Here is a 12,307-nt window from a genome sequence, read left to right as displayed (position 1 = left end):
TGTCTCAGGACACTTCCATATAGAGCTGGTACAGACCAAACTCTATATCTACAGACACCCAACAATTCCCTCATGAGCAAGCACTTGGAGACAGTGGTGAGGAAAAGCTCCCTTTTAACAGGCAGAAACCTCAGGCAGAACTAGGCTGTGGGCGGGCGGCCATCAACCTCAACTTTCACTGCCAAGACATAAATAGATCATCATGTCTGTCTGGTAAATATACAATTACAATTTTTGCCAGGTTGCCATGCAACCAGCGTAGACTTAAGAAAATTACTGGTCCTAGCCAAGAAATTGTACAGCACATAAAACCCGGTAATATGACATACTTTGGTTTTTGTACAGATTAAATGGGCCATATTGGGCTCGTTTTGTGACCACTGGGACAGAATCAGGCCAGTCACTTCCCTCGGTTTCTAGTCTTTATGCTTCACTCTGCTAACCAGGTTTTAAGTGGTAGCCTCACATTTTGTTGTTTATCTCCATCAGTAAATCTGCCTAATATTCACATTATTTTATGCCACATCTTATGCTACTCTTTTAGCTCCTGGATATCTTATTTACATATTTGAAACCTTGTTAAACATTAATTATTGGATGTCATAATTGGTCACGATCACCAAGGAAACTAGGCCTACAGCCACCTAACCTGCTTACAGGTGGTTGACTCATCACAGTGGATTTCTGAGCCTGTGCCACAACCATCTCCTGATCTATATATCAAGCTGCCACTCACTTCACCATCCGGATGTAACAGATAAGTCCACCTAACCCAGAGAATTTCAAAGTTGGCAGGGAGAATATCCATCATGCATCAGATCAAAGATAATGAATGGTTGGTCACCAGTGGGCCCACTGTTACTGCCTCAACTGCCACAAAACTAGACTTGACTGTCCCTTGCCTGGAGCTACAACCATCGATATCCAGAAAAGGGACTCTTGGTTTTGCTCCGGTTGACGATCATGAAAATAAATAAAGCCTCCTTGACTTACTCAACAGAAGTGGAAAGGCCGCTCTCGTCTCCGGTCCATTCCTCATGTCAGGCCGATGAGCTGCTTGCTTCAGCGCGATCCTCAGCCTTCACACCTCTGGCTTGCATTGCCTACAGCACTGAGTTTGCTCACAACTTTGATTTATTCTGGGAGCATTCTTCGATTAGATTCTTGAACGCTTGTAGCCAACTTTTAGCATGTAACACTTTCGTCCCCGTGTGATTGACTATTTACACCCCACATACGATCCCCCTCTGCTTCCTTGTTTTCAGGTCAGGCCACTATATCCAGCACCAGCACCCATCCCACCTAATGTCCTCCTTTGGCAGTAAAATTTTTCATTCTTTGATTCTCACAGATTCCAGTTATCACAAATGTCAGGCCAAAGAAGAGTATCTCTGTTACACAATCACAGAAAATCATTGGAACTTGATCCAGATTACCTGCAGCCATACAGTACAATCCATCACCTGCTCTCCACATTCCACCTGTCACTTCCTCTGCTAAAATGTATCTTCTTAATGTCATGTCTCCATCTAACAAGTATTTTATCTGTCATGATTTTATCTCGCCACAAAACATTGAATTTTTTTTTTTATAATCACTGGGACCTGGCTAAGCCTAAAGGACAGTGTTCCTCTCATTAAAACGACTCCCCCTGATTTTACAATAAGTTAACCTGGCAAATAAGCTAGTCTTAGTTTGGAAAAAGAGTGAAACTTGAATTCAGAAGGTGTACGGTTGTATTTTAAATAGGCCTTTCTTGACATGTGAATTTGTTTTGTTGTCTATTTTATTAGACTAAAAAGCTGAGAGTGCTTGTGAAACATAGCAAAATCGCATATATCTCCCAGCTGAAACTGAGGGGTGCTATACTACCAAACTATCACCTCTTGAGTTACAAAATGGTATTACAAGACAAAGCAGGCTGGGGCTAGCTGGATAGCATGCTAACATCAGTAGATATCTCTGCAACACAAAAAAAAGTCTTTGACACAGTCAGAACTTTTCTTCTTCACATTCGGTTGTTAATTTTTAGTTTTAATGTTTTAAAAAAATTCTGGTAATATCTTTCACTCTGTGCCTTTAAAAAGGCACTCCTCTGCTCCTATTTAATCCTGTGTTTTTAGATCCCTTTAGACAGAACCTTCTCCATTGTTGTTGGTTCCACAAGGGTCTATCCTTGGCTATTTATTATTTTCAATCTATATGCTCCCCCAGGTCATCTCATCCATAGGCAAAGAGGGTAGTTTGGTCTTGCTTCCTGCACCTGAGAAACATTTATAACATCTTTCTTATCTAGTCAAATCTCAATGGAGTTGTTAATGCCCCAGTCTCTTCATGCCTAGACTACTGCAACACCTTTACTCCTGTCTCAGCCAAACTTCATTACATTGCCTGCAGCTAGTGCAGAATGCAGCTGTTAGATCTATTACCGGAACTAGAACAAAACTTTTATACAAAAAAAGCTTTTTAAAATTCTTATGGCTGCAGCTTTGTGCCGATTACATGCCATCTCATTGTTTTGGTATAACTGGTGTTTTGTTTTTTGGTTACAGCCCCTTGTAATCTTAACAAAAGGTGCTATACAACATATTACTATTATTACTGTATTTCTCAAAATGCTTTGTCATTCACATGGTGGCAACCTGATCACTGTGACAGCTAAGCGGAGGGATGACAGTCTGTGGAAGAACATTCAAATATGCATGTTTGTTTTTCCTAGCAAAAATAAGACAAAACATTAAGCCAGTTGTTCTGCTGATATTGCAACAAATGGTGTCTGCATGAATTCATAGTGTTATCATATGCTGCATGCTGCTTTCCACATTTATGCAGAAATAGTGAAGAAAACCAACCAGGACAATTATGCAAGAATTAGAAAATGAATAATAATTGCTAATTGATTTCAGCAATTTCAACACAGAATGTATACAGATTTCCCAGAGAAAGACGCCCTTCTTAAAGTGCAGTACATACATTTGCAACATTGTCATAAATGACAAAAGGAAGACAGATTAAAGGTCTGTGCGATCTTAAAATTTGAATCTTCATGTCTTATTACATACAGTGACACAAGTGACAGCTTAGTAAAAAAGACCTACTCACATCCCCAAACATGGACAGTTTTCACAGTTGACCTTGACAAGAACAGTTTAGCAGGCGGAAGGAATTAACATGTCTTTAGACCTGAAAAGCTTGAAGCTATAAAATTAAGGTTAAAGAGAATTACATTATGATAAATAAGTTAAGCCTGGCTCTTAAACCTACTGATATCCTCAAGTCCTTTTCCAGTTCGTGCAAAGGTTGTTGTGCAGACACCAACATTTTACATGGATTTAGTTGTGTTGTTAGACTCAGTTTTTTCAACAGGATTAAATCTGTATTTGTATCCATATGGCCTCAGATGGTAAGTCAGGTACTCCAAAACATACAGCTGGACAGCATAAATATAGTGAAAGGACACAACAAAATCTGAGCAGCAACCTGGACCCTGGAGAGAGAGAGGAGGGGACACATTAGAGCATTCATCAAACTTGAAGCCTGTGGGCCAAATCAGCACCACAACACAATTTTTTCACCTTGTGAGAAGATTTTGACTTTCTTAATAGCCTATAGACTACTAGCCCACTTCTATACTGTCTACGATGCACTGCCCTGCAATCCCACGCAATATTCTGAATCTCAAAAAAAGACCCCGGTCTTCTGCTGAAAATGTGTTACAAAACAGGAGAACAAGCTAGTTCAGTAAGAGACTTTGCCTTGGTTACCTACAAGTCACTCAGTCACTTAAAAAAACAAAACAGGGGTAGTTAATTATTCTTTAATCTTATGTACATTTGAAGTCAGTATTTTTTGCACCCCCAATTAAATCACTGGATCTAACCCAGTTAGGAAGCTAACAAAGCAGGAAGGTTCCAGTCATGCTCCTGTTTATCTGGCCCATGATTTAGTTTGACAACCCTGCATTAAAGGTTTACTTTCCACCTCTCTACACGTAAGCCACATTACTTTTTGCATTGTCCAGAATGAATTAACTCCCACGCAGGGATAATTATTACAGGCTTCTTACTGAATTACATTCAATAAGAATTCCAGATTCTCAACAGCAATTAGCGTATTGTGTTGCATACCTCTATTGGAGCATAGTGATCGTAAATCAGAAACCAAGGCCGTGGTCTTTGGGGCTGTCTAATCAAGTAATGGTCTGGAGGATAAGCATGGAATGTTTGTCTCCCCTTCAAGTCTCTGGAGTCTGCTGGCTCCACCTTCATTGTCTCCATACATTTCCCCAGAGCCATGTCTTCTATAGTGGAGAAGTGGGTACATTCCCCTGTATCAAAGCCTTTCACAAATCTTCTCAGTGCTTCCTTACTGAGGACATAACCTGCTCCTCCACTCATGTAACCTTGACTGACGAAGGGCTTAAACCTTCTGCCCAGGTACAACGGCTTCTCTGTATCATATTTGGATAAGACATAGCGTAGATTCTCTACGACCACAAACGTGTCATCATCTGCTTTCAGGAACCAGTCTGCTTCATCCAAGTGGTGCTGGTGGATGTACTGAAAGGCTCGAATGGTCTTCCAATAGAGATTGTCCCTTCCCTCAGTTACATTCAGCTCCACAGTAGGGAAGTCACTCTTGACAGAGCTCATGTACAGTACTTTGTTGCAGCGCTTGCCCCACGTTTCCCTGATGTGCTTAGTTCGGGATTCCAAGTTCTTGGGCCCCGTCATGATCCAACATAAGATCCGTATTGGGTGAGAGGAATTATCTTCTGAGCTCTTGTTCTCACCTGGAGGAATTTATAAACCAGGTATCAGAAATATGTTGCATGGATGTTTTAGATGAGTCTGCAGGTATAAGACTGGGTACTGGTATCAGTATTGGTCCCAGGAGCAACAAATGTCACTTGGACTGCTGAGTCAAATATATAATTGAATATTTAAGTAAAGATTAGCTGGTATACCGGTTACAGTGCACAATATGCTGCAAAGACACATTCTGATGGCAATACCTCCAACAATTTCTAATAACATGATTATCATCGTCTTCAGGGGGCACCATGAACACATTAAAATCAAACTGCAAATAAACAGGAGCAAAAAGGCAGCACCTTTCTCTCAGGCGAGGGAGAAACTACAGCAGGACCAGAGAACCCATAGACTATTTAAAAGAAGTGGACAAATTAACCAAGATGTCACCCATTGGTGTGTGTGGACAACCATTTTAAAGCCTTGAGTGTGGCATCTTGGATAAGAGGTTGGAGTAACACAGGATACCAACCAGCTAATGGTAATGCTAGCTAGCTCGCTTGGATAGCAAGGGGCATCCGTAATTCATGTTAACTGTGATATTAATTGGGATGCTAATTTTGGCTCCCGAAAAAAAAAAAGGCTTGAAAAAATGAACAACTGACAGTTTCTTTCAGTACAACTGAATGATAACATGATAACACCCTAAAACAAGTTCACTGCTATTTAAATGTACACACATGGATACACACTGCTACGCCTCTGAATGACCTGAATGACAGGTCGCTGTGGTAGCGAATGGTCAGTGACAAAGTAGAGAAGTAGAGTTATTTTCTCAGACATACAATTGAACTTCTTTTTGCAATCAGTGAAGTCAGCTCCTGTTGACTATTAGAAAGAAGGCAGATTTAGATACTTCCGTATTAACTTCACTCTTCAAACCCAGAGATTACATCCACTTCTTTCATACAGTCTATGAAAGCACAAAACCTCGGTCTTGTCTCTAGCTCTGGCCATGACTTGCTATCCTAACATTAGCTGATCAATCTCCTCAAGCACGACTTAATAGGTGCTGAGTTGTAACATTCAGTGGGAGAGAGGTGAATTTTACATGACCAGAGGGAAACTTCCCGCATCAGGACTACACACATTAAATTGCTTATCAGGGATCAGATTCAACTCTAGCCTTGGCACTGGGTGTGCAGACAGACTGTAGCTTATTCTGCCTTTTAATTATTAACACCCAGCAGGTGCAAAGTTCCTAAACTCCAAAAGATATCACAGATAGCTGAATCAGATCATAAGACATCTTAGTAAAAGATCCAAAAAATCCTGCAAACTACAATTTAAGTAATATTGACGCATTCATTCAAATATATGAACAAAAACATGAATGGGTGCATAGGATCGAAAAGACAGCGGGAATATGTTGTATTTAAAGCAATTTATAATCAACTGTGTTGATCAACCAACCAGCTTTTGTTGATGGTGATTTTACTGTATCTGATGTTAAGTATTTTGTTTGTTAGGTAATTATCAAATGCATTCATGGCATGAAGTAATTTCAATATATTATAGATCCAGCACAATTATTTTTGGCCACAATAATCCATCCATCCATCCATTATCTATACCGCCTATCCCTTTCGGGGTTGCGGGGGGCTGGAGCCTATCCCAGCTACAATGGGCGAGAGGCGGGGTACACCCTGAACCGGTCGCCAGCCAATTGCAGGGCCACATGTAATGACAAACACGCATTCACACTCACACTCACACCTACGGACAATTTAGAGTCATCAATTAACCTAATGAGCATGTTTTTGGTCTGTGGGAGGAAGCCGGAGTACCCGGAGAGAACCCACGCATGCACGGGAAGAACATGCAAACTTCACACAGAAAGGCCCCGCCTGACCCGGGGATCGAACCGGCAACCTTCTTGCTGTGAGGCACGCGCACTACCTGCTGCACCACCGTGCAGCCACGCCACAATAATCATATCATGAAATTTGATATTGTCACATCCCTACATGACATTGAGTGCCTATAATGCTAAATAAATTTCTATGAACGTCTCTAAACAAGTGAAAAACTAATAAACAGTACACAAAAAGTTAAGTGAAAGGAACCTACGGGAAGGGTCACTAAGGGCCCACATCCCATTTTTGCCCGTGGGTCCCCTAGAGGGATAATCATCCTGCCTAATGGTGCCACTACTGATCAAACATTGAAATTGTAAAGAAAGAAACAACAACAACAACAACACATTTGTGCTGCAGCCTTGAAAGTTGCACCAAACTGCCCAACTAAGAAGGGACTTATCACAACTGATTGCATCAGTAATAATTTTTCTGAAAAGTGGAAATCCAGACTACAGATGGTCGAGTCAACAATATGATGCTGAGAAAATTGTGTGATTTCTGATGGTGGTGAATCAGACTGAATCATTTAGTTTGAATTGTGTCAGATTAGAGTAGGTGAATTCTGATCAAATGGTAGAAGAGCACAGGTTGTGTTGTCTCCCACATCCTGAATGAACTGCTTCAACCTGGATTGTATTTGCCTTTTGATTGCTTTCAGCTATCATTCTATTTCTAATGTCATTATTGCTTCATTGATGACATTTCAATACATTATATCAGACTATGTCAGATTACGAGTGATAAAGTCCAGGGGGCAGATGTATAAAAGATGCACAGGCACAAAAACAATGCATACGCTGTTTTCCACCGAAGTGGTACTGTAGAGTGTGCGCAACTTGGGCAGACTTCAGATCAGGCATACACTTTGTGATAAGGTGGACATGAAATAGAAAGTGAGATGTGACCTTCATCCATTGCAGCCCCTGTGCAGCCCCTCATATCTCCACGTTAAAGAGCATCTATCAGGAAAGTAATTACTCTGTGGAAGATCTAAGGTAATTCGGTAACGTTTGCTATTGCGCATACAGACTTACCCTACGTTTACACGTAGCAGGGTATTTTGTCGTTTACATGAACCCGGATAAATACGCCGTGGAGCGCATCATAACTATGCCAAACGTATGGGTGCGAGTGTAAACAAGGTCGCTCACATGACGTTAAGTATTTTCAGTCCCATGTTGTGACGTTTCGGAACCTAAAACGCCGTTTAACCCAGTTTACACGCCGACATATAACCGGCATTTTCAGAAATCTCCACTTTGGCCGGAGTTTTAAAAATGGTCGTTTTCCGTGAGAAAGAAAAAAAACAAAACAAAACAAACAAACAAACAAACAAAAAAACCCTCCGTTTGCGTGTAAACGAGAGGCCAAACAGTATGAAAACATATGCGTGTTCCCTAAGTGTAAACGGGGTCTTGGAGACATTTAGGCTACCACACCTGTCTACGACCCATCCAATACGCAAAGCTCTGTGAAGTGCGCAATTACGCACGGCAGTCCGCCGTCACCATTTAGCCATCATAACGACAAAAAAAAAAAAAGGCCAGAAAAAAACACAATTGATTAAAGTTCGTTGGTGGGCTTACCGTTTGTTGTGGCACATCAGCCCAAAGAATGCCGAAAACAAAATACAACTTAACAAAATATTAGTGAGATCAGTGCCTACCGGTTTGTACATGCTGTGAATCTTGTTTGAATTCATGCTCGACCGCTTCCGTCCTGGATTTTATGAGCTGTTGTGCTGAAAAGCTCGACTCCAACAGAAAGTGAAGGGAGAAAAACCCCATCAGCAGTCCAGTGGTGAAGAATAAATTAGAGATAAGGTGCCTCATCCTCCTGATTTATCTGTCAGACACAATGTGGAATTAGTCATTTGCTCTAAAATTTAAGTTTTAAATGGTCATTTGGACGGCTGTCAAGAAGAGGAGCTAACGTTATCAATGAAACCTAAAACAAAAGAGGAAGTGTAAATAACAGGGAGCAGGATCAGAGTCCCTTCTGACACACAGGTGATTCCACTCATCCTCTGATTGGATCCCTCACATCCAGGTCAGGCGGAGCTAAGAAGACCGCATCCCGAGCAGGGGACGATCAGGTACGCAATACAACAGGTGCAGCAAGTAAGCCCCACCTATTGACTCATAATGCTCCAGCAATTACAGGTTGCTCTGTGACAGAGAGGTGAGGCACAGCTCCAGCACTGTGGCCTCTACTGTGGACACAGAGCCATGTAGAAGAGGGAATCCAGAGAGTCTGGGACATTGATTGCAAGTTTGACTTCTGCAGCATATTCCAATATCTATCAAACACATTAGACCAACACATTAAGCCTGACTGCAATCCAGGCGATGTTTTCTAACCACACCAGAAGAAAGAATGTTGATATAGGAGAGGAGCCACACCTGTTACTGTTCTTTCAATAAAAAAGAAAAACAAAACACTTTTTATATAAAGAAGTAAAAGAAAATGTTTTGAAAAACACTGCCCGTCTCTTCATTCCATGGACAGATCGACTGTGGTACTTGAATTGTATAACATTTTATAAAATCAACTAAAATTCAGGTGACAGAGAGCCACAATTAGATTAAATTGATTACTATGGTTTCGATGTAATAGTCATATTTAAGAGGTCAAATTTTAAATTCAGTTCAAGATTGGACTCAACATTGAGCAGCATCATAGGAGCCGCATCATGGCAGGTCATGAGGTTCAGTCTCAGGCCCCGTTTACACGTACGCGGTTATTATGAAAAACAGAGACGTTTTCCTTCGTTTGTGCCCTTCGTTTACACACGAATGGAGAATTCGCCTCTGAAAACGATGCATTCTAAAAACTCCAAAACAACAAAAACAGCCAGAGTGGAGATTTTGGAAAACTTCGGTTGCACATTTGCATGTAAACTGAGAACAACAGAGAAAAACAGAGTTTTAGGTAGTTTTGATCACGGATGCATTCAGAGTAGCAGTAGCATCTATGTTGGTGCAAATTCTTTTCATATGTTTGCATTTGCAAATACAGCTGTTCTATTATATCAAGGAGCAGAGACAAATGAGTGCTCAGAGGTCAGCAATTTTGCAACAACTTCTCCCCCCTCCAACACGAAGAGCCAGTCCGCGTCACCGCCAGCGTCGACGGCATACATACACGGGTTAGTGTAAACGAAAAGTTTTCTGAAAACGGACACGTGTGCACGATGTTATTTTTGAAAATGGAGAGGGTGAAATGTCCGTTTATGAATATAGCCGGCTACATGTAGGCTAAACGTAGTGTCAGTGCAGAAATACTGGTATTCAGGTATGAGGAGAATGAGAGCGTCAGTATGTGTGTGAGAGAGAGAGCTTCTTGACTGATAGGTGCCCTGCCCCCTTGTGTGACATCACCCTCATGAAGTCATGTGATTTCAGGAACTAAACACACTGGAGCCTCAGCCTACGTTTACACTTAGGGAAAACGCACATGTTTTCATGCAGTTTGGCCTCTCGTTTACACGCAAACGGAGTTTTCTTCACGGAAAACGATCATTTTTAAAACTCCGGCCAAAGTGGAGATTTCTGAAAACACCGGTTATGTGTTGGCATGTAAACAGAGTTACATCCGGATTTTTATCCGGATTCATGTAAACGACAACATTTTTGAAAACAATGTTGTGTGCACAATGTAATCTTTGAAAACGGAGGGGCCACGTATAAACGTAGGGTCAGTGTCCCACGTTACCCAGATTCAAATAGCGTATTTTATGTGTACATATAAAATGATATGACTGGAGTTCATTTTCTTCAAATTGTACCTTCAGGATGGCAGCAGTTTAAGGAGGAAAAAAATATGCCATTTAAGTAATTAATACAAGTGATAATAGAAATACCAATTAACAAGTAAAGATTATTATTATGAATGCCAATATTAAGTGCCTTTGTAATAATAAATAACATTTAAAATGTGTATATAGAGATACCAAAATAGAAACAATTAGAAAGATACATGAACCTTTAAAAAGTTAGTGTCACATGGAAAATCACATGGAAAATCATTTTAGATATGAACATTTCATGCAATAGAATTAAGGAAGCTCCCTTGATACCTTCTGTAAGGTGCTGAACAAGCTGAAAAGCTCTGAGGTTAATGGTTGGCTACGTTTTACTACAGGTGAAACAGAACTTTGTCTCTCTCAAAGCAGGCGAGAAGTCAAGACAGAACCTCAAAGTCCCACATGTTAGTGTTATCCGAGGCCACTCAGTAATAGAAGGCAGAGGTATGACAGCAGACATTTTGGGGAAAATATTTTTACTGAGAGTTAGATGAGAACATTGACACCATTCTCATTGCTGTAGGCTGAATATGAAGCTACAGCCAACAGCCAGTTTAGAACAAATGACAGAAACAGCTAGACCGGCTCTGTCTGAAGGCTTACCATCAACTATAAAGTTCACTGATAAGCATGTAAAATTTTGTTTGTTTAATCCATAAACAGGTGTGACTGAGAAATAGTCCGTCACACGGTCACTTCACCTCCTGTGAATCGTATCAGGTGATGATAATGTAGGCTGCTAAGCTCATTCCAAAAATGAGAGATGACGTGTTTGGGGAGGCCATGCATGAAAGACATGGTACAACGTGTGTTCAGCAGTGAACTTGGCAGAGGGTCGTTTAGGCAGTTTTCTTTTCATCTTTATTACTGCAGAAATTAAGATTAAGATTATTTGATTAATCACTGCACACACATGCTACTGGGAGGAGACTGCACACACGCCATGCTTCGTGAAATTATTTTTCTCCGCGTTTGACCGTCCAGGAGCGTGTGAGTGACCCATCCTTCTTCATCACACATCTTCTTTTTAGTGGGGGTTATTTTAAGGAGGATACCCCAGGTGAACACGGGGAGAACATGCAAACTCCACACAGAAAGGCCCCTTTTTCCTTGAGCAGCAGGCACTGAAGACATGGTGGAGGACGGGACCGCGGGATTCGAACCAGGGACCTTCTAGCTGTGAGGTGACAGTGTTACCACTTGTTCCACCGTGCACATCAACATCGGAAAAGGAAATGAGAGGATTTGATTCAGTGCAGTGAACCTTGAGATTACCACTGGCCACATTGTCTTCCAACTATTCAGTAAGACCAGCCGGACTGAGCGCCACCAAAGATGGTGTGACCATGCACTACCCAGCCTACTTACTGCTAATGGAAAAACTTTCAACTCAAAAATACACCACAGGAGGTCATCAGCAGTCACATGGCAAAACAACCGGCTAGTATTTTAAGTCGAGCTGGTGATTTTTATCAAACAGACCTCAAGACTGTTTAACCTAAATTCCATCAGCATGTCCAGATTCTCACCAGGGGAAACAATAGCCGAGACAATGTTATGCAAACATTCTTGGCAGTTACAAAGCTTTACCCAGGCCTTTTTTTTTTCTTTTTTTTTTTTGGTCAATCAGACTGCATCTCCCTGTTTCTTCTGCCTACCTACTCTCAACTAATCAAAAAAGGGCTCAATCCATCAGAAAAAACAAAAACAAAAACAGTTAAACTGTGGACAGATAAAGGATTTGAATGTTAGCTTCCTGTGATATGCTGGCTACTGTCACTAAAATCACACACAGTCAGGTTTCATTAAGTAAAGCTGAGGTCGAAACTGTA

General features: G+C 41.1%; 1 protein-coding gene across 1 annotated transcript; it reads right to left on the bottom strand.

Annotated features, from left to right (window-relative positions):
• Positions 1 to 3,315: 3,315 nt before the first annotated feature.
• Positions 3,316 to 8,597, bottom strand: c1galt1a (core 1 synthase, glycoprotein-N-acetylgalactosamine 3-beta-galactosyltransferase 1a). Its single transcript, XM_070985150.1, has 3 exons — positions 8,337 to 8,597; positions 4,128 to 4,792; positions 3,316 to 3,487 (listed from the first exon to the last, which is right to left on the bottom strand). Exons 1-3 carry the CDS (start codon positions 8,500 to 8,502, stop codon positions 3,323 to 3,325), a joined length of 996 nt encoding a protein of 331 aa, XP_070841251.1. The 5' UTR covers positions 8,503 to 8,597; the 3' UTR covers positions 3,316 to 3,322.
• Between the last annotated feature and the right edge of the window lie 3,710 nt (positions 8,598 to 12,307).

Source organism: Chaetodon trifascialis, chromosome 17 (genome assembly GCF_039877785.1).
Source record: "Chaetodon trifascialis isolate fChaTrf1 chromosome 17, fChaTrf1.hap1, whole genome shotgun sequence".
NCBI classification, from domain to species: domain Eukaryota; kingdom Metazoa; phylum Chordata; class Actinopteri; order Chaetodontiformes; family Chaetodontidae; genus Chaetodon; species Chaetodon trifascialis.
Note: the sequence above shows the minus strand (reverse complement) of the source record. Positions and strands in the feature narration are given on the sequence as shown.

Bases quoted from the DNA above. Each gene is read 5' to 3' on its own strand.
- c1galt1a (XM_070985150.1), bottom strand. From the start codon at position 8,502: ATGAGGCACCTTATCTCTAATTTATTCTTCACCACTGGACTGCTGATG. The intron at 4,793-8,336 runs GTAGGCACTGAT...AAATTCCTCCAG, and splicing joins TTCACAGCATGTACAAACCG to GTGAGAACAAGAGCTCAGAA. The intron at 3,488-4,127 runs GTATGCAACACA...CTCTCTCTCCAG, and splicing joins ATCACTATGCTCCAATAGAG to GGTCCAGGTTGCTGCTCAGA.